This window comes from Phalangium opilio, unplaced genomic scaffold, assembly GCF_054372755.1.
Source record: "Phalangium opilio isolate 3A_F unplaced genomic scaffold, DU_Popi_V2 ptg000523l_1, whole genome shotgun sequence".
Classification (NCBI taxonomy): Eukaryota; Metazoa; Arthropoda; class Arachnida; order Opiliones; family Phalangiidae; genus Phalangium; species Phalangium opilio.
The window spans coordinates 453291-473691 of NW_028324241.1; the positions used below are offsets into that span (position 1 = coordinate 453291).

At 38.4% G+C, this 20401-nt stretch overlaps 3 protein-coding genes and 1 long non-coding RNA gene across 4 annotated transcripts; 3 read left to right on the forward strand and 1 right to left on the reverse strand.

The window, feature by feature from the left end:
• Positions 1-4768: 4768 nt before the first annotated feature.
• On the forward strand, positions 4769-6991 carry LOC149588966 (DNA topoisomerase 2-binding protein 1-A-like). Its single transcript, XM_089861879.1, has 2 exons — positions 4769-5237; positions 6405-6991. Exons 1-2 carry the CDS (start codon positions 4769-4771, stop codon positions 6989-6991), a joined length of 1056 nt encoding a protein of 351 aa, XP_089718005.1.
• Positions 6992-6998: 7 nt separating this feature from the next.
• Positions 6999-9841, forward strand: LOC149588967 (uncharacterized). Its single transcript, XM_089861859.1, has 4 exons — positions 6999-7714; positions 7790-8032; positions 9000-9380; positions 9465-9841. Exons 1-4 carry the CDS (start codon positions 7007-7009, stop codon positions 9753-9755), a joined length of 1623 nt encoding a protein of 540 aa, XP_089717985.1. The 5' UTR covers positions 6999-7006; the 3' UTR covers positions 9756-9841.
• Positions 9842-10366: 525 nt separating this feature from the next.
• LOC149588968 (uncharacterized) lies at positions 10367-12312 on the reverse strand. Its single transcript, XR_016379737.1, has 2 exons — positions 10732-12312; positions 10367-10676 (listed from the first exon to the last, which is right to left on the reverse strand). It is a non-coding gene; the product is annotated as an uncharacterized LOC149588968 (long non-coding RNA).
• A 5945-nt stretch (positions 12313-18257) lies between these two features.
• Positions 18258-18959, forward strand: LOC149588969 (uncharacterized protein F54H12.2-like). Its single transcript, XM_089861880.1, has one exon. It carries the CDS (start codon positions 18258-18260, stop codon positions 18957-18959), a length of 702 nt encoding a protein of 233 aa, XP_089718006.1.
• The last annotated feature ends 1442 nt before the right edge of the window (positions 18960-20401 follow it).

A 20401-nucleotide genomic window follows, 5' to 3' on the forward strand; every position in this document is an offset into this window, starting at 1 on the left:
GTGTTGGTGTCCCCGCAGCCGTTTCACTTTTAAAAACCTTTTGCCGAGGCTCGGTTCGTTTAGGCGTAGTGAAAGAACTGCCCGACGTGCTTGTTGTCGGTGATGACGTGGCATAGCTCGGCCATGACAATTGTTTTTTTCGCGGGGGCGTTTTAGGGGTGACCGGTAATTGCGGCGTGGGGACATTTGCCATTGTAGGACTGACGACCTCAAATTTAGGTAAAGGAATTTGTTTCTCGATACTTAAATATTTCTTAAAAGCGTCTAAATATTTATATAATTTATCGTAAGCATTCAATGGCGATTTTAAAATATCCTCAATCTCTCGGTCCAAGGCCGAATGTTCTTGGGCAGCTGTTGAAGTTACGGCGGTGGCCGGTACAAGCACCATTTGTTTCATAGTTTAGCAACTATGGCTTGGACAACTGAAGGCAAGATTGCGCCAAGTAGCGTCGTAAGAAAGCCACCTGATTGCTGCAACAACAGCTTTTTTTTGCTTTTCTGCGACAAGGTACTTGATCCGAGTTGTCTAATAATTTTCTTGTACTTTGCTTACCTCTTCTTACGGTCTTTACTCAAATAAATGCCCCCGCCCTTTAAATTTTTACAAATTGTCTGAATGCTCTTTAATTGAGGCGCGCTACTATTGTTTAAGAGGGTTCGCCGTTGTTTACAGCTAGTTTGACGCAAACTCTGTAAATAAGGGACAAATTTGGCAAACTTGGCTGAGGGACGGGCTACGACGAGTCGGGAGCGTTTTCCTGATCGACGTTTAACGCGTGGGGCCATTATTCAAATGACAATTAAATTTAATCGACATAGACATACATAGGCGTCTCGTGAGGTAGAACACGCGACCTTAACCGTAAATTTTCCGGAGTTTCTTGTTTTAAAACAATTAACAAATAGCTATAGGGTTCTTTAGTGGCTAGTCTGTACGCCTCTGTAATACGCTTCGGGTTATCTGGACTTATTTGTTGCGCTAAATAGCTAATAGAGGCAACATCTCGAGGATTTTTCATTATTATAAAATAGGAAGAGTTTTGAGAAATTATCCGCGATTGGTTGCCTTTGGGAAACAGTTGTTGAGTAATAATAATGACGGTATACCCTAAATGATGCGACGTCACGCACACTAAATCGGCAATATGAGCTTGTTTAAATAATTGGCTAGCTAAGTCGTCTAGTATCAAGTAAGAATCGCGATTCATTTCCCAAAAATCCGGATCGGCCGTTGGCAAGCCTTGAATAAATTGAATTCCCGGAATCAATTGTTTCAATTTTTCGTAGTTTGGCTGCCAGGCGGCGTAGCAATAAATAACCTTTTTATGCGGTGGGTCAAACATAAGCTGATGATTTTGCAATAAGTTACTTAAAAGAAAACTCTTCCCCGCTTGCGTTGGCCCCACGATTAGAAACTGGGCGGGTGTTTGGAACTTTAAAGAATGCGAGACTGACTCGGTTGGATTCATCTTGATTAATAAACATTTTTATTTTAATTAACAGTTTATATATATATAATATATATAAACAAAAATACAATTAACCCAAAACCCAAAGACCCTTAATAAACACAAATTAGAAAATATTTAAACAATATAAACGAAACCCTTTTACCCAAAAAAAAATTCCCCTATTAAGTAATTGTTTTTTTTAAAAAGTTTCTCTTCTAATTCCAGACAACGCTGGCGGAAGCGTTGGGCGTTGAGGAGGTTAAAGTTGACGCACGACTCGGAGGGTGGTAGGATGTAAACACGCACTACAGTAGCAAACACGACGGATGGATGCGCACGCGCACTTTTTCGGTTCCCGACCGCTCTTCGTTGGTGGTTGGGCATGTCTGAACCAGATGGTCGCAAACATCCGTGCCCTCGCTGGTCGGGAAGTCAGGAAACCCCTGACGCAGTGGTTTATTGTTGCACGGTTTTTTAGAAACCGAGAGGGATCAACTTTAACTTCATTGCATTGTTATATGTGTCCACACAACTGACTATTGCAATGAAGGAGAAGTTCTGGCGCCAACAACCAGACCTGGACGAGAAGACCAAGTCCCACAGTGGCTCGAATGTAACTTCCTTTGGGAGGTAAAGGGTCAACGAAGAATTTTACGAGACATGGCCCGTAAAAGCTGACAAGTCCAGCCCCACCGCATAAGGTTCTACGTACCCTGCACCAGTTAGAACACGTTCTCTTCAGTGGGGCTCTAATTGCAATCTTGACTTCGATGTCCTTCTTAAACTTAACAATTTCACGACATCAGCGTGGTCCTCCTCAGCGTTGGATACATTTTGGACAAAAGAAGCGTCGAAAACAACCCAACCTTGTCGAGATGCCGAAGATCTTCGAGAACCGATGGAGAGTTTCACCTAAAAGGTCGTTTTCTAACAATCCTAAACCACCCGGCCTGTCTTTCATCAAAATTCATCCGGCATTGCGGCGTGAAAAGAGACCAAATTCGATTGTTCTGACCACACAGCGTGTAAAGCCTACATTTTGAGATCAAGAAGTGCCAAAAACAACCTGTTTTGGATCTAGAAACCTTGTTGTTGTCCGGTAGAAGCGGCGGTAAATAACTTTAGTTTTAATTTAGGATTCAGCGTGTAACGCGTTTTTTTATGGGGATGCCGAACAAAGCATTCCCAACTCAAAGAAAAGAAGTATTGACCTTCTTGATGACGCTGACAAACAATGTTGATATTTTTGTTATATCTATATTCTTGTTAATCTGTATTGTCTGATACTGTTTTCTTGTTATTAAAAATACCTTACAAATACAAAAATGTTCTAAAAATATTGAAACTAGACACAATTAAGGACACCTTTATTAAGTTAGACCTTATATTTATTCAAAAAATCATTTCTAACCAAATTGACTGTAAAGAACTGCTGGAAAAAATTAACTTGATATTCCCTTTGCTAAAACCAGAATAAGAGGAAACCAAACCTTTAAACCGGAATTGAGTTCAATACTACCGATGAGTAGAATTATGGAAAACTTCAACATTTATGGACACTGCCTTGACCCATACAACGCGGCTAAATTAAGCGCCAAGATAATAACCTTAGACAAACGAAACTAGACCCATGACTCCTATATTCCCACCCCAATTCTAATTTAATTTACCCTCATCCCTAACGATGTGTATTTACACTGATACCGAAGCAGTTGTGTAAAAATTTGTAGGTCATCTTTTTGTACTGTTTTTTTACACATTAAACACTATTTTATTTTATTATTATTATCTTTATTTATATATTTGGTTTTGTTTCTCAGACATATTTAAAGGTTTTATGGCGGGAAATTCAAACAGAAATCTGGCAAAATAACACAAGTCTGGGTTGGTTTAGACTTGTTTGGGGGCATAGCATGGTGGAAGGCAGGGTATATCAGGTAACATAATCTTTGCAAGTTTGGTTCGAGTTGGTTGGATGGCGGCCATCTTGGATCCATGTCTATCTGTATAGTCATCACTACTACTTACGACGTCGTTTAAAAGACTTACGACGACGTTTAAAAGACATACGACGACGTTTAAAAGGCTTACGCGAACGTTTAAAAGATTTACTTACAATTGCCCAATTCATTTGAATTAGCTGATCATAAATGGAAAACATTCTTCTCTTAAAACCGGCCGTAATAGTGTGGCCCCGTGCGATAAAGACTATTTGGGACGGAAACTTACAAGATAATAAAAACCGGCCAAAATAGCCCTGAGCTAGGAAAGGTCGCCATTTTCGCCCCACGAAGGAAAACCCGGCCAAAATAGTCTCGGCCGCTTATTTCGTTGCGTATAGCGGATTTTTAATGCTTGTTTTAGGACAGCTTCCCTCGTGACCAATAAAACATCACCTTTGATTTAAAAAAATAGAAAGAAAATCTCGGAATATTTTACACAATCGCGGGTGTTACTATAGTTCATTTCAACAACAGTTTCATGAAACTACTTTTATTTCTGCAGCGTTTAAGATTATATATTAATCCTCTGTAGCTTTCTATGTATTGTCAAGTACCTTTGAACTAAAGTATTAACAGCTCTTAAAAATGCTGCGCTTTGCCACTTTTTAATTACACAAACGCGTCATTTTTTTCCTGTACATTAATTAATCCATTCAATTAGATTTTTCCCTGTTAAAAAAAACCTATTTAATATATAGTTTTTGAGGGGCTTGGTTTGTAACAAATTGCAATTGATAAAACTGATTTTACGTTTCGGAGATAAGGTGTAAAAACTGTTTTTTAGATGTATTTATTGCTCTTTTTACATTGGCATTTTCCATGGAGTATTTGTATTATTTTAGAATGAACGTTTCCTCGAAAGTACCTTTCATTGAGGCTAGATCTCCGGCAATATTTCTCCATGGTGACAGATTGTTAGTAGGCAAAGAAAAAAAACGGAATTTGTTTAAAGTTCTTATCCCACAATAAATATCCCTGACTAAAAGGTTATAAATACGATTGTATGCTCGAATTTCTGCGTTACTGCATGAACAGTTGGCGCTTGGCGGGAAGTTACTCTTGTACTGCGTACAGTGTGCTTTTCTGATCGATTGTGTGATGGTTTTAGTTTATTTCGAATGATTCGGGCGTGTGATGTAGTTTGTAATTGAAAGTTTCATATTAGATGGGTAAAATTTCCCGCTACTTGTTGGTTTTAAATTGCGCCGTTTGAATAGAGTCAGGTTTAGTCCGGTGTGTCTAGGTGTCTTAGGCTCTATAGGGTTGTGTTAGTTACTTTTTATTTTTTAATTGTGCAATATTAAGGACATCATGGCGAGCTCTAGCAGTATCACCTCGGAAATGGGAACCAACTCGATTTACGACTTGCTGTTTATCACTGATAGAACGAATGAGACAAATTTTTACCTGGCCTGTGAAAGAATCAATGAACTGAACTTCAACCCTGACATTTACTTCAGTGAAAGTTTTGAGGCGGCTAAAATTGATCAAATTAAAATATACATACTATCAAGTTTCGAGAACGAACTGTTCCAGCTTTTAGAAAGTAACGGGTGTCATATCTTAGGACCAGTTGCCTTACTCATGGCATTAGCTAGTGAAAACCAACACATGGTTCGAAGACCGCATCCCTGTTATAATTTGATCATGAGGGTCTGTATTGTCACGTTTTCAAACATCAGAAATAGTAACCGTAAAGGCGAACTAACCACTAAAATTCATCGCATGGGAGGACAGGTTCAAAACGTAGTGAATATGAAAAGCACGCATCTAATTACTGGTGAGTGAATTTAATTTTGTTTTTAAGATACTTTAGATCGACATAGGAGCAGGGAGACATTGGGAAACCGTCAGGGAGTTTTTAGAATTTTAAGCAAAGTCGTGGAATTTTCCTTTTGTGTACATAATTTATTGAGGTTTTAAGAATGTTGCAATAAGTACCCTTTTAAAGATCAATTCCAAATTAAGAGTTGACTTGATTATAACAAATAATTTTGGTTAACATTCATAACTAGTTTTGAATTGTGTCAAACATAGAAAGGGAAAATAAAATTAAGGAAATAGGGAACACCTAGGTATAGTGATGTACAATGGCTTAGCTAGGAATAGCGCCCATATTTTTCACTGTCGGGGCTACGGAAAACTCCTCCCCAATCTCTCGGCTTAAACCTCAAAGCAGTGTTGTCAATGTCAGGCCCTCTTTGAGTCAAACTGCTCAAGTTCTGAATCAGACTGAACTACTAGCCTTTCTGCAATCTCTTGATTCATAAACGGTCTGGCAATGCTGACGGAACGGCAATAAAAAACCTTTTGTGTAACCCATGTAAATTAAGCTTACTTCCATCAAATAGACCATAGACAGCTTTCATTTGGGGGAGCTGAGTCTCGTGACATAATTTAGCTCTGCCATATTGGTGGGTTTAAAGCAGGAATGAAGCGGTAGGACTTAGGAGGGTGAAAGCTCTCCATTTCGATGTAATTAAGTGGGAAGGACACGGGGGGTAAAACTCCGCCTTCCATCTCGCATTTTGACGCCTACGCTGTAGTCTTCTTATATCATGAGAGTGCGCAGAGACGTTAATGTCTCAACCCCCTTTTATGTCCCGATACTGATGGTTGGCTACGCTCTTCTTTTACGTCGAAAAGGTCCATAGAGCTCAACTGAGCACGAGTGAAGTGCGTAGCGTTATCTAGACTTTGGCTATGACAATCGGCATTTCCGTTACGTGACACTGGCCAATCACTACTCCAGGAAATAGTGACACTACTACCACTTAAAAATATAGTTCATGACACACCCCTACTTAACGCGTTGTACATCCCTTTAAGTCGGCTAGGAATTTGATGATCCGATCATTTTTAATTGCAAACTGTTCGATGTTTCTAATCCTATAAAATTTTACCCCGTTAAGTCCATAATTTTAACTGTAAATCCATCTTAATGTAGAAACCTCCGGAACCGAGAAATATTACGCTGCGATGAAGAACAATATCAAAATTATGCTGCCATCTTGGGTAGACGAAATGTCGCTTGATAATTCGAATCAGCCTAAACCTCACAATGACCCAATCTACGAAAAACATGAATTTCCATTATTTCACGGGATTAAATTATCGGTTTCGAACATAGACTTTCCAAGTCAAAATCGAATTCGGGCTTTAACGGTACAAAATGGCGGCCAGTACTCGGACCAACTCAAAATGGGTGATGTCACGCATTTACTATCACCTACGGCAACTGGTGAAAAGTTCAAAGCCGCTTACCAATGGAAGATTAAATGCCTTAAACCGGAATGGTTCGAAAAATGCCTCGAATCTAAATACGTCGTTGAAGAAGAAGACTTTTTACTTGTTCCTTTGCCGTCGTCACCTGAAACTATTTCGACGAACGTTACACTTGATAAAACTGCTGTGGCGCGTTTCAAGAAACCGTTGACGTCTTCACCAGCAACTGCGTCTAAAAATGTCCCAATATATGTCTTATCAATGACACGTATCCCTGGTAGATCGATGAATGCTAGTGAAGTTAATTAAACGATTGCAAGTGCCATGGAATTGGACCTGATTGGAGACGTAACTAGTGGTTCCAACGAAAAGAAGTCATCGGGGGTAGAAATTACCGCCAGTAAAACTCTCAAAGGAAATGAGGATCAAAGTATTGACGAAACTCGTTTACCTGATCGTGGCCAAGATGATGACGCAACGCGGTTACCTGATCAAGGCCAAGATGATGAGGCGACGCGGTTACCTGATCGAGACCAAGATGGTGACGAAATAAATTTACCTGTCGCGACACTTGCCGATGATTCTCTTCGTCAGAATCTACCACCACCATCAATTAGCGCTGCCATTTTAAAAAATCAACGCTCCAGCGATGACGAGATTACTTTCGCCACCAGTACTTTTCGGACAAGGAAAGCGAAGATGACATTAAACGTTTCACGTCGCGTAAATTGCTTGTCGAAAGTGAAAAAGGCCAAGATGGTTACTTGCAATGTTTGCAAGAGCAAGAACAACAAAGACTTTGGAGATTGCAAAAAATGCAAGATAAATGAGCTGAAGACCCCGAAAAAAACTGCAGCCAAGTCATCCCAACAACAACAACGTCCCGAAGTTTGCGTAGCGTGTGGCGAAATATTCCCGAACAAAGACACTCTTTCCATTCATCAGCTGACCTGCGATGCAGTCATTCTTAAGGATAAAGAAAACCAGGAGAAAGAAAATCTTGAAAGCGAGGATGGTTACGCTTCCCCCGAAGTATGGACAGTTTAAACCGTTTTTCTTTATATAGGCATAGTGTGTTTGAACAAATTTATGTTTTTTTTCCTTCAGAAACTGAATGAAGGCAACGAAGAATGCGCAAGATGCGGAGACAAATTTAACAGCAAAGCGGAACTCCACGAACATGTTGCTACTCATACAGGACCAGCCATGGAGAAAATCCTGACGTGTGGAATTTGCAAGAAAACATTTTCGCGCAAATATCATTTGGATCGTCATATGATGACTTCGTGTTCGGGACAAGCACCTCCGTCTCACGTGTGCCAAGTTTGTGGCAAAGCTTATACTCGAAAGGTAACAAAATTATCTACAGTTATTCTGCAGAGAAAGTGTGATTTAACGAGTAGATTTCACAAAAATATTATACGTGTAACCAAGAAGGAATTTACTATAAGAAGGCCTAAAAAGGCGTCCTGTGCGCGCGTGATAGTCGACAATCCCACCTCATGGCTGGGGCGAGGCCGGAAACCAAGGCGGGACTTAATATTTTATCTTACTCTATGTTTTCCACCATCTATCTCTTTTACCTTCTCGTTAAGCCTTGGTTTGGTTTTTGAAACTCACGAAATCATAAGTATAGTACTCTTGATTCGATTTAGAAACAATTATAGAACGAACGATTTTCACGTAGAAACACGTATTCAAAATCCATTAAGTTAGGTTTAAAACCTTTAACTAACTTCTTAATGGCAAATAAAAACCATTCGCGTACCGTTTTAGCACCGCTGGCAGCCTCCATTTTTTGTTTACTTTGCTCGAGGTTTTTTGTCTAGTCGGAATACGTCATTGGCGTCTGTATGACCTATCCCCACGGGATCCAATAGGAATGCGCAGAGCAATGACGGACATGAAAGGGGTGGGGCTTACTTGTCCATTAACACCGGCGTAAGAGTAGAAGCGAAAAATCGCGCTACTTAGGTCTTCTTATAGTAAATTCCTTCTTGGTGTAACTCTAACTTAATTAACATTGTACTGTTTTCTGCTGCATATTCTTTAAATGATAAAGGATGCGTTTTGGGTAAATGGAATGGTGAATAACGAAACTTGACTTACAATTATCATTATAATTGTACTTGCTGGTAGCTTGCAGTTTTAATTAGTTCAACCAAAACTGTTTAGATGATAATTTTTCGTGCTTTTACTATGGTTTAGTATATTTATGTTGTATACTATAGTTTATGTTTTTATTCAAGTACAATATTTTTTAGCTTTCTTCATTTTTAAATAAAATTAAATATTGTACTTTCTGTTGAAATTTTAGGACAATCTTGACGAACATCTTCGTGCTCATGCTGGGGAAGTCCTGAGACCTAAAAAATACAAGTGCAATTTTTGTACCAAACATTTTTCTGGAACATCTCTTCTTAAAATTCACGAACGCACTCATACTGGCGAGCGTCCATTCAAATGCGATCTTTGTTATAAGGCCTTCCCTTCCACGAGGGCGCTCACTAAGCATAGGAGAATACATACCGGTGAAAAACCATACGCCTGTATCGATTGCGGCGTCAGCTTCTCCCAAAAGGAGACCCTTAACCGTCACATGAGAACTCACACTGGAGTTCGACCGCATAAATGTGAATATTGTGAAAAAGAATTCATTCAAGCGGGTGGATTGAAAGCCCATTTGTTTTCCCACACTGTGAGTCAATTGGCAGCAAAGGAACTCGCTACTCCATGAGTCCTTGATATATTTGATCGGGTATTTCTATAATTTATCTTTCAGGATGAAAATGGATTCAGTTGCGAAGCTTGCGGAAAGGTGTTCAACAGCGAGGCCCGTCTACGAATGCACATTCGTGAAGTGCACGAAAAGATAAAGCCCTTTGAATGCCAGGAATGTGGCAGGGCTTTTACTCGAAGGGAAAATCTCGATCGTCATTCTGTCTTGCATTCCGGCGAAAAGCCTCATCAATGTCCCACGTGTCAGAAGAGATTCGCCATCAAATCTTCGTTGAAGCGTCACATGTTGACGCATACGAAAGAGAACCCTTCAGATACTGTTGATATAAATTGATTCCCACCTAAATCACCATTTTATTCTATTTTATTATATTTTTTGTATCTTTTTCATCATTTTATCGCTGTTTTTATGGGAATTTTAATTTTAGAAATATAACAGGATCTAGGCCTAAATATTGCTTAATTTGTAGGAAGAATACTTTGTTAAACCAAATAAATTAATAAAATAAATAAATAAATCTCGAACTGGGACTTGCACGAAATTCATTGCTGATTAGCCTTTTGGATTTAGATTTAGAACTAGTACCGGTTTATGGCATAGAGGCTATTTGTAAATTAACTAAGTAAGATTAATTCGTGGCTGGAAAATGTCACGCGTCTTAGAAATATGTAAGTTAATGATACAAGAATAAAATTTTATATTAATCTATTGTCCCCAGCAAAAATGCAAGTTTTTTATACATATGAAAATTATCAATATTTAATTTACACGCTGGTAATTATTGAATATTGTGCAATTTAGCCATTGAAAATTCCAAAATTATGTGTCAAGTTCATTTTTTTCCCTGAGCATATTATTTTCTGAAAACTAAAAGAAAGAAAGATGCATTTCTCATCCATTTTAACTCTGAATAATTATGAAATAAAATTGGTAAAAAGAAAATATACTCTAAGATTAACTTAGGAGTTAATTATTTTACTTAGTCAAAAACAAATTTTACAAGAAATTATTTAATAACAAAATGTTACAGTTGACCTTGCTTATCTCAAGTACAGCAAATGAAATGAACCACGCTAATGTAAGTAAAATTAGGGGGGTTTACACAATTACAGCATGGATTAAAAAAGGCAAATAATTCGAGCATTTACTTTTATAATGTGGTTTTTGAAATCCTTTCTCAGGACTTGGGAGCTGCTGCTCATTTTTGCGCGGCTAAAGATGCCTGTAACTTCACTTCCATCGTTTCAATAACGGCTATAATGAGGATTGCATTAATTTTGGGTTTGTTAATAATAAATAATTTTTTTACCATCTCTAAAGATAACTTTTTGTTGGGCAATTTTCCGTGACATATGTTCACTACCATACGTGACAATGTTGCGTCACTATTTAGATTTACAATGATATACATGTCCGGGTACGACAATATTTTATTTGTTAAAATATTAGAGAGACACCTTGCAAGTTGCAACGATCTATATGATCGAACTCTTGATCTTTTTTTCCAACTTTTGAACATAAACTTACAAAAAGCTGCAGCAACGTTCGAAAATGACCATTTTCCTTTACAACCCCGAAATGCGGAACAAAATCCATTTTCAATTTATTATGATTATTATTATACTACTTGCTCGGGTGTTTTTTATCTTTTTATTGACTAAAAACCGGCAAGAGTTTCCTGTGTATGTACAAACAAAATCCCAAATAGTATTGCGGGCAACGCTTTTGCAATATCTGCATTATTTGGTTAAAAAAAATAATATTTTTAAAAACTTTCGATTCATGCTTTAATCATAAAGCTAAAATGTTAGGGGTCTGTTATAGGACGTTTTTAACAGTCTTAATCTCAAAGGACCCAACCTTGAGTATCTCAACCAAAGCATTCTCTAGAATTACTAATATCAACTAAAGTTAATATGTCCGATAAGTTTGTCACTGGTTACTGAGAGTTTGTCACGAAGTGACGAAGGTGAAACTTCATAGATTCTCGTAAAGTGACACCTGGTGAAGCGCTGTCAAAAGCTCAGTGCAGACGAAATATGAAGATATACTGCAAAACCGAGCGTATAGTCAATTCTCGCTTCCCTCGTTCTAGAGCTAGCTCTCAGTTAGTCTCTAGCATTACGAAGTATAGGCAGTGTCTACCATTTCATGATCCCTTTAGTCAAATTCGTATAATTGTATCTTTTTCTTGGAACCTTTCTGCGCGATTCTATTGCTGGTCAAAGATCGTCGGAAAGGAACCGACAACTTTAAATTAGACTCAAAGGCCACGAGAATTTACAAAGCAATTACCAAGCCTTCCCAATCACGCTAAGCACCCCCCAAGTTTTTATCTGGTATTCCTCGAAACTCCTCGATCTTTATCTCTAAGTGCCCAAACTGAATATTTTTACCGAGAGTTACCAAAAATACAGGTCATTGTGTATGGTATTGTATATGTTATAGTGTGTGTATATATTTATATTGCCTATCGTTAAGTTGTAAAAAGTATCTGCAGGGAGAGAAAGGGAGATGCCGCGTGAATAGCGCGAGGTGTCTCTCTTTTGGGTGGGGGAAGTAAATTTCCCAGCCAACGGGGGTAGTATCGCCCGGGCCACCGCGAGCTCTACTGCGCAAAATCCAAATTTTTTATCTCATGTAGGAACTATTCGTGATGTCACTTCGCGCATGCTCAATGATCCACCGAATGACCCAGGGAGAGAGAGAGAGAACATAGTATTTCATACCCCCGTTTTCAACCCCTTCCCGCTAGATACGAGTTCTGTTAGCATTAGGCGGCTTCTCCCTTTCCTCCCTGGTATCTGTCATCCTTTGTGCGCGAATGAAAAGTATTGGCCCGCCGTAATGGTTTCTAGAACGATAAAGATCGGAAGGCACATGTGCGGGAACGATGATATGGTAACGAAACTTAGGCGCCATGTCCATCAAAGGACTTAAAAGCCGAGAGTAGAGCTCTATTCCCTCGTGGGAAAGCCATACCTCGAAGTTCATGGTTAACGAAAAAGAAATTATTTTTTCTGTTGATTCCCATCTATTGCGCACGATGTTTAATTATTTGTTTTGTATTAGTTGTACTTAGTAAAAAGGCCATGACCAGATTTAATTACTTTGCTATCGTTAATTAATTAGTATTTAGTAGTGATTAAACATTCTTCTGGTAACTCTCAATATCGTTCCTTATTATGAATCTATTCAAAATTCCCTTAGATAAAATAGGTTAGGTCAGGATTAGGGATCGTCTTGCTTTTAAAAGCCACAGAGTAGGCTAACTTAGCCTAACACTAGCCTAACATTTGGCTAGACTTGGAAATTTTTTAGAAACTACCAAATGCTATTGCCTATTGGGAGTTAACACGGGATAAATCAATGATACTACTGTATAGTAACATAACAACAATAAGTATGACTGACCAAATGCTTGCGTTTCACCCGTACGAGACATTTGTCTGCGGCGGTGTGTTTTATTTAATTAGATAAATCGGAGTATAGGAAAGAAGAAAAATATTTTTTTTTGGTGTGATGCGAAATTAAGCAAAATGTTGACGGTCTTTGAACAAATCGCGTACGGTTGGATATAAGAGATGGGGAAAGTTTTGTATACGTACAGGGTGATAGAACAAATATGAGGCATAGATTAGGGATATACCCTATGGAATATTACCATAGGTATATACATGTATATACATATTATGTGGATTATAGTATTATTAAGGTACAGTTTTCAAAGAAGATATACAGTAGAGTATGTCTATATAATGAAGCAAAAGAGGAATATCTTTCGAAGAGAAAGGTACAAGGTTCAACAAAAGTTTCGAGGAAAATTTACTATATAAAGCTGAATTTTTACATTTTAAACATCATTCTGAATTACCTTCTGCGAGTCTCTTACACCTCAGAATTTACATAATAATATGATGTAAGTATGGTAGTCTATACCTTGATATTTTACAGTATTTACAAGATATTTTCGAAACTTATAGGAATCCTCTCAAGACTTTCCCTATTTCTACCACCAAAGGGGTAACGGTTACTCCAGATTGTAACATTTTTATCGGAACTTTGGATGGAAGTGTGGGCATCGCTTTAACAGAAAGTCATTTCAAACAACTTCGGGACAAGAACGATCAAATATCTTCATTTTTGGGAAGCGATTCCATTGAAAACACTTCGTTTTTCTTCGAAGGATCAGAAACATGACGAGTCCAGCTAAGCATTTTCCAAAATCGGAGAGTGGTGGACGTGAGAGAAATCATCCTCGGAACTGGGACGAATTATGGAAAGCAGTACCTAACCAAAAGGGGTTTTACCATATCGCAATACCCTTGGAAGACCTTGATGGACAAATACGACGAAGTCATAGCGTATCACAACGAAGTGAAACGGGTCTTCAAATATATCAAACGAGACGTACTGGACCATATTACTGAATACGTGGATAAGCAATGCAATGGTTGCAAAATTGATCATCCTTCACAAAAACAACACGATTGTCTGATGATTGATTGGAACACCCGTTTAGACACGTATTTTGTAGACGCGATGGATACTATTAGTTATTCCGAAATTACCCATAAAATTGACACCTTTTTAAATGAAAATATTCGCGATGCGATTATGTCTTTCATTGTATGTAACGCTAAAAAGATGTTGTATAAAACTGAAGATTTTTAAATTTAACAATAAATATTTAGTATTAAAGTCTCAATTCTCTATATCGTAGCTCATTTAAAATCATGGACCCAGTTATGAAGCATCCATTCTCTGGGCTTGTCTCAGGTCCCACGCAATGTGGCAAGTCACATTTCATTGCGAAATTAATTAAGCATAATGCGTCCTGCATTTCTCCACCTCCCCAAAGAATAGTTTGGTGTTATACTGAGCACCAAGAGAAATTATTTAATTCCGTGTTGGAAAATAATCCTAACGTTGAGTTTCACGAGGGTTTATTAGACCCGAGCAATTTGAATCCCGAGGTTAGAAATTTTATAATCCTCGACGATCTATTATGCGAAATAGCTAATAACAAAGACGTCACTAACTTATTTATTCGAGGTTCCCATCACCGTAACACTTCGGTACTCATTTTAATGCAAAATTTGTTTTATCACGGGAAAGAAGTTAGGACCCCCAATTTAAATTCCCAATACCTCGTAATTTTTCGTTCGGCTTGAGACGTCTCCAGTGTCTTAAATATCGCTAAACAAATTTCCCCTTCAAATACCAAGTTTGTTGTCGATGCATTTCGTCAAGCCGTGGCGAAACCATACGGTTATTTATTCATCGACCTGAAGCCAAACACTGCAGATGAATATCGACTGCGAACGGGAATAATACCAGGGGAAGAAGCCGCTATTTTTGTACCGAAATGACTATATCAACATCAAAACGGGTGTGTAAAAACTTGAATTTTTTAAAATTTTTGAGCACTTGTAACGCGAAACAGAGGAAGGCTATCATCAAACTATCGAATCGTGACGCTATATTAGCCTTAGTCGAATGTTGTATAAATGTACTACGCGGTAACATTCAACTAACAGACGGGCAAAAGATACAATTGAAGAAACACCGTAATGTGTTGCATAAACTTTGTAGAAAAATTCCTCTCGCTAAGAGAAAACAGATTCTAGTTCAGAAAGGGGGTTTTCTCCCACTTTTATTGGCACCGTTACTCTCAATCGTTAGTTCAGTTGCAGGCTCTGCCATAAATTAATGCCTCGGAAAATGATTTTGGTGTCCGAGGACGCTTTACGTCGAATGAAGAATACTACCACCGAAGATGTCGCTCTCGAATCGGACATACCATCCTTGGATAAAGAAATGAAAACTATTCTCGACAACCCTCGTATTTGCGAATCGGAAAAATTAACTTTATATAATCAAACTTTGCAACGACACATTGCATCTAATAGGAAACCAGTTGAAAAACAACAGACATCGGTTAAGAAAACCTGGTACGAAGAAATTGCAACGTCTATCCCACCGAGCATGCTTCCTGACGCGATATCGTTGTATACTTGGACATTGAGGTATATTTCGTGGAACGAAATTGGTGAAATGGAAATTGGGGGAAGGGTCGTTTCCGGATCAAACGAAGTCGATTTAATTTACGATGCGGTTAGAAAAACCACACCAAATACCGACCCAACTGGTTACAAAAGCTTCTACGAAATATTGCAAAATAACAATGTACCGAAAAAATTAATCAAAAACCCTACTAGAGCGCGTGTATTGAAATCATTATTGTTTAACGCGACACCACCCAAACTTAATCAATGGGTGACGATTTGATTTTAATTACAAATAAAACGTTTATCACGAGTTATGAGTGTTTATTTGCCTTTCATATCTCAAAATGGATGGTTGTACAGAAGTTGTAGCGTAAGGTATCGTGTCCAGATTATTTGAATCCTTTTCAAAAAATCCAAAAATATTAACTGGCGTCTTAATAATATTATGTTTCGTAATAATCGAAGTTTTCGATTTCTTAATATTGTACTATGCAACACGGACATCCGGAAATAGTACCATTTATGGATAAGCTAGAAAATATTTATTACGACGTATCTGACTCTGGTGGGTACGCTGGTATTCGCGGATTGTATCGTTCAGCTCAAAGTGACGACAAAAAACGTCAAGGAATTTTTACAAAAGCAGGATACCTATACTCTACATAAAAATACCAGGTGGCGATATAAACGAAATAAGACGATAGCGTACGGTATAGACGATCAATGGCAAGCCGACCTCATTGACCTCCAGAAACTTTCGAAACAAAACAAAGGGCATCGATATATACTTGCTTGTATAGATATTTTTAGTAAATACGCTTTCGTTGAACCGGTGAAAGATAAGAAAGGAGATACTATAGTAAAGGCGTTGAAAAAGATACTGGATGGTGAAAGAAAACCAAGGCGAATACAGAGTGACCATGGGAATGAGTTTGTGTGTAAAGCCGTTCAAGCCGAATTAAAATCACGAGGAATTGAGTTTTTCGCGACAAACTCGGAAGTGAAAGCCAGCATTGTCGAGCGATTTATCAGATCGTTTAAATCAAGGATGTATCGATACTTTACTGCGAAAAATACTTATACGTACGTTGATGTGCTCCCCAGATTAGTTAGTGCTTATAATAACAGTTACCATCGTTCAATTAAATGCAAACCTATAGAAGTAACACCTCAAAATTCCAAAATCATTTGGAAAAATTTATACGGAGATATTGACTTTAGTCCCCCTGTGAAGTACGATTTTGAAATCGGAGACATTGTCAGAATAAGCAAAAACAAAGGGCTTTTTGAGAAAGGATACGTCCCTAATTTTTCGGAAGAATTATTTCGAGTGATTAAGCAAATACCGAGACAGCCACCGGTATATAAACTAGAGGCGCTAAATTCGGAACCCATTTTGGGAGTTTTTTACAAAGAGGAAGTACAAAAGGTCGGAAAAGATCTCGAGACTTGCGCGTTCAAAATTGAAAAAGTGCTGAAAAAGAGAAAAAAAGCTGACAATACCGTAGAATTGCAGGTACGTTGGAGTGGATACGGACCCCTATTTGACAGTTGGGTGCAGGAAATAGACTTACAATGAGTTTCTATATCACTTTACCATCCGATTCATCGACAAAATACTTTCCCAACAATACTACGAGTAAATTTAGGACGTATCTTCCAGAAGTAGTAAAACTTAATGGCCCTTACGAAGTTGGATTGACGGAAATAAGTTATCCAAGAACCTGGAATAATGTGAGGGGAGAAAGATCTATAAGAATTTGGTCCACTGACGCTAAAACTATGGAAACGGTAGTTGTTATTCCAAAAGGGAGTTTTTTATCAATTCGAGATTTACTCGGAATGTTGTTGTTCGATGATAGCACAATCAAATTCACGTATACTGCTAGTTTAAAACGCGTATCCGTTTTCATGGACTATAATTACACGATAAATATACCTGGTGATATCGCGGTTATGATGGGATTTACGCTTGACTCAAATGAAGATTACGTAATTACGGAATCCATGATGGCGCCTTATATCGTGGATTTGGATGCTGGCTTACATTCTCTGTTTGTTTACTCTGACGTAGTTACAAATACGATCGTAGGGGATAGTAAAGTCCCTCTTTTGAGGATAATCAGTGTGAAAGGAAAAGACGGAGAAACTGTCGATGTGGAATTTGCTCGACCTCATTATCTGCCTGTAGCTTCTTCGGACATACAAACTATAGAAATTAACGTTATGGATGAACTGGGAAACCCTATACAATTCGAACGAGGGAAGGTGAACGTTACTCTACACTTCAGACCGCGGAGGACCTGGCTCACCTTATAATAATACGAGCTGGATGGGGTAACTTTCAGTTCAGTGAATAGCGGCGAATGACAAACATCATGGGACGACCCCATTACATTTCCGCCCTAAGCGATTATGAGAACTACTATTTAAACCAGGCTGGTTTCGGATCCATGCCTGTATATCGGGGTGTTCCTGTGCAAAGAGGCTATGGATTAGGGAACATACTGGCTTCGGCCTTTCGGAGCGCCATGCCCCTTTTTATACGTGGTGCTCAGTTTCTTGGAAGAAAATTTCTCGATACCGGAGCGAAAGTCGTGACGGACGTTGCTAGTGGTATTCCAATTAAAAAGTCTCTAGTGACTAGATCGAAGAGCGCCGGTAAAGAAACCTTATTGTCAGCTGCGAATGTAGTTAGGGAGATGACAGGATCCGGAATTAAAAAGAGGCGGAGGGTGCATCGCAAAGTCACTCGGGTTAAAGCTAAGAAGAGGAAAACATCGTGTCGTTCTTATTCCGATATATTTTCCTAAAGCCCAAGAATATGGCGCTGATGCATCCTAACTCTAGTGGCTGTGTCAATGGCGAATTGGATATTTTCCAAGTCCCGTTAACGCAAACGGGAAATATCAGTGGTGAATGGGTCGAATACTTTCCCATTTCCAGCATCAGCAACAATTCAAACTTAGTTTTCTGCATTAGTGGAAATTCTGAATCCTACACGGTTTTGTCCCAAACTCTGCTTCATGTTCAAGTGGATGTGAAAATGGACGATGGATCTTCCCCGAAAGCAGCCGTGATTGCCGCGGATGGTACAGTTACTACGCCGGCGGATAATGTAGCCCCCGTTAATTTGTTTTTGCATAGTCTCTTACCCGAAGTGCATTTATTTTTAAACGAGAAATCGGTTACCCCTTGCGCTCAAAATTACCCGTACAAAAGTATGATTCAAACTATGTTAACGTTTGGAGACTCTGCTAAAAATAGTCATTTAACAAGCTCATTATTTTATCGCGACACGCCGTGGAAGTTCAACGATTTTGCGAATAACAAGGGTTTCTTGAAGAGAGCTAAATTCGCCCAAAAAGGAACTATAGATATGATTGGTGCTCTTCATTTAGACATTTGCCAACAACTTCGCTACCTTTTGAACTTGGTGGATTTAAAATTTGTTTTTGGAAAGTCCAATACCGAATTTTGCTTGCATTCTGACGTAAAATGTAAACTGAACATTACAGCGGCATAGTTATATTTAAGGAAAGTCAAATTGATACCTGAAATCCCGCTTGCACACGCGAAGGTGTTACAAATGTCGAGAGCGAAATATCCAATTACCCGCACGGAAGTTACTTCGTTTTCGATCCCAAATGGCAACATGAGCGTCGTGCAGGATCATTTATTTAATGGGCAGAAACCGAATAGAGTCGTCATAGGGATGGTCGAACAAAGTGCGTTTTTGGGTGATCTAAAATTGTCACCATATAATTTCCAACCCGTTGATGTGAATCACATTGGTTTGTTCGCCGACGGCAGTAGTGTACCACATAAACCGCTGACGCCAAACTTTGCAGAACATAGCTACATCCAAGCGTACGCTAATTTATTTCTTCAAACGGGTCAGTGGAATATTGACGAAGGAAATCAAATAAGCCGCGACGATTACCCTGGGGGAAACTGTCTTTTTGTCTTTGATTTGAATGCCTCCCATTTTCATCTCGTTAAAAATGGAAATTTGAGACTAGAAATGAAATTCGCTTCCGCGTTAAAAGAAACCATCGCCGTTATTGTATACGCCGAATTCCAGAGTTTGATTGAAATTGATAAAAACCGAACCGTAATCTTCGACTAGAATGGATACAATACAACTAACGAGAATTTTGGGGAAAGATAAGTTCACCAGAAATTTATTTCGGGGTGTGTTAGCCGCTGACCAACTACCAAAATTTGTGACGACTTTTCCGTCTCTTTATATCGTGAACACCGATACGTCAAACGGTGCTGGTCAGCACTGGGTAGCCTTGTATTTCTCCAGAAATGCCAATACCGAAATGTTCTACTCGTGCGGAAATCCACCTGATATGTTTCGTTTTAATGACTTTGTAGAAAGAAATAGTAAAACTGTGACTTTTAACTCGTTACAATTACAAGGAAATCTTAGTAGAACGTGTGGAGGATTTTGTGTGTATTTCGCTCTTAATAGATGTAGGGGTGTTAAAATGTTTAATATCGTATCTAGATTTTCGAAAAATAAAAATCTAAATGATGAGATGATCAAAGAATTTATGTATTCAAGATATTCAATAAATTTTCAATAAATTATAGTGTTTTTCAAAGTTTATTTACAGAAAAATACATTCAATATTCATATATTTAAAAAAATCGTTAAATATAAGTTCATATTAACAATATTATTTTATTTATTTAAAATGCTTATCCAGTGGTGACCGTGTGATAGGGTACGAATGCCGTCTCCCAAAATATATCTTTTATTATCACAAGGATTGAGAGACATTTTATTTTGGGAGACAGTAAACAGCTGATGTTTCTGACTGACTATCCGCTTCATAGAATTACTCGTAACTCGAGTACTAAAGAGAAGGTGCCGATAACTCGAGTGTCGGATAATTTTTTTCACTACTCTTTTACAAACACCTTTCGCGGTTTTTTTCTCCCCCTTTTCGGAGAGGA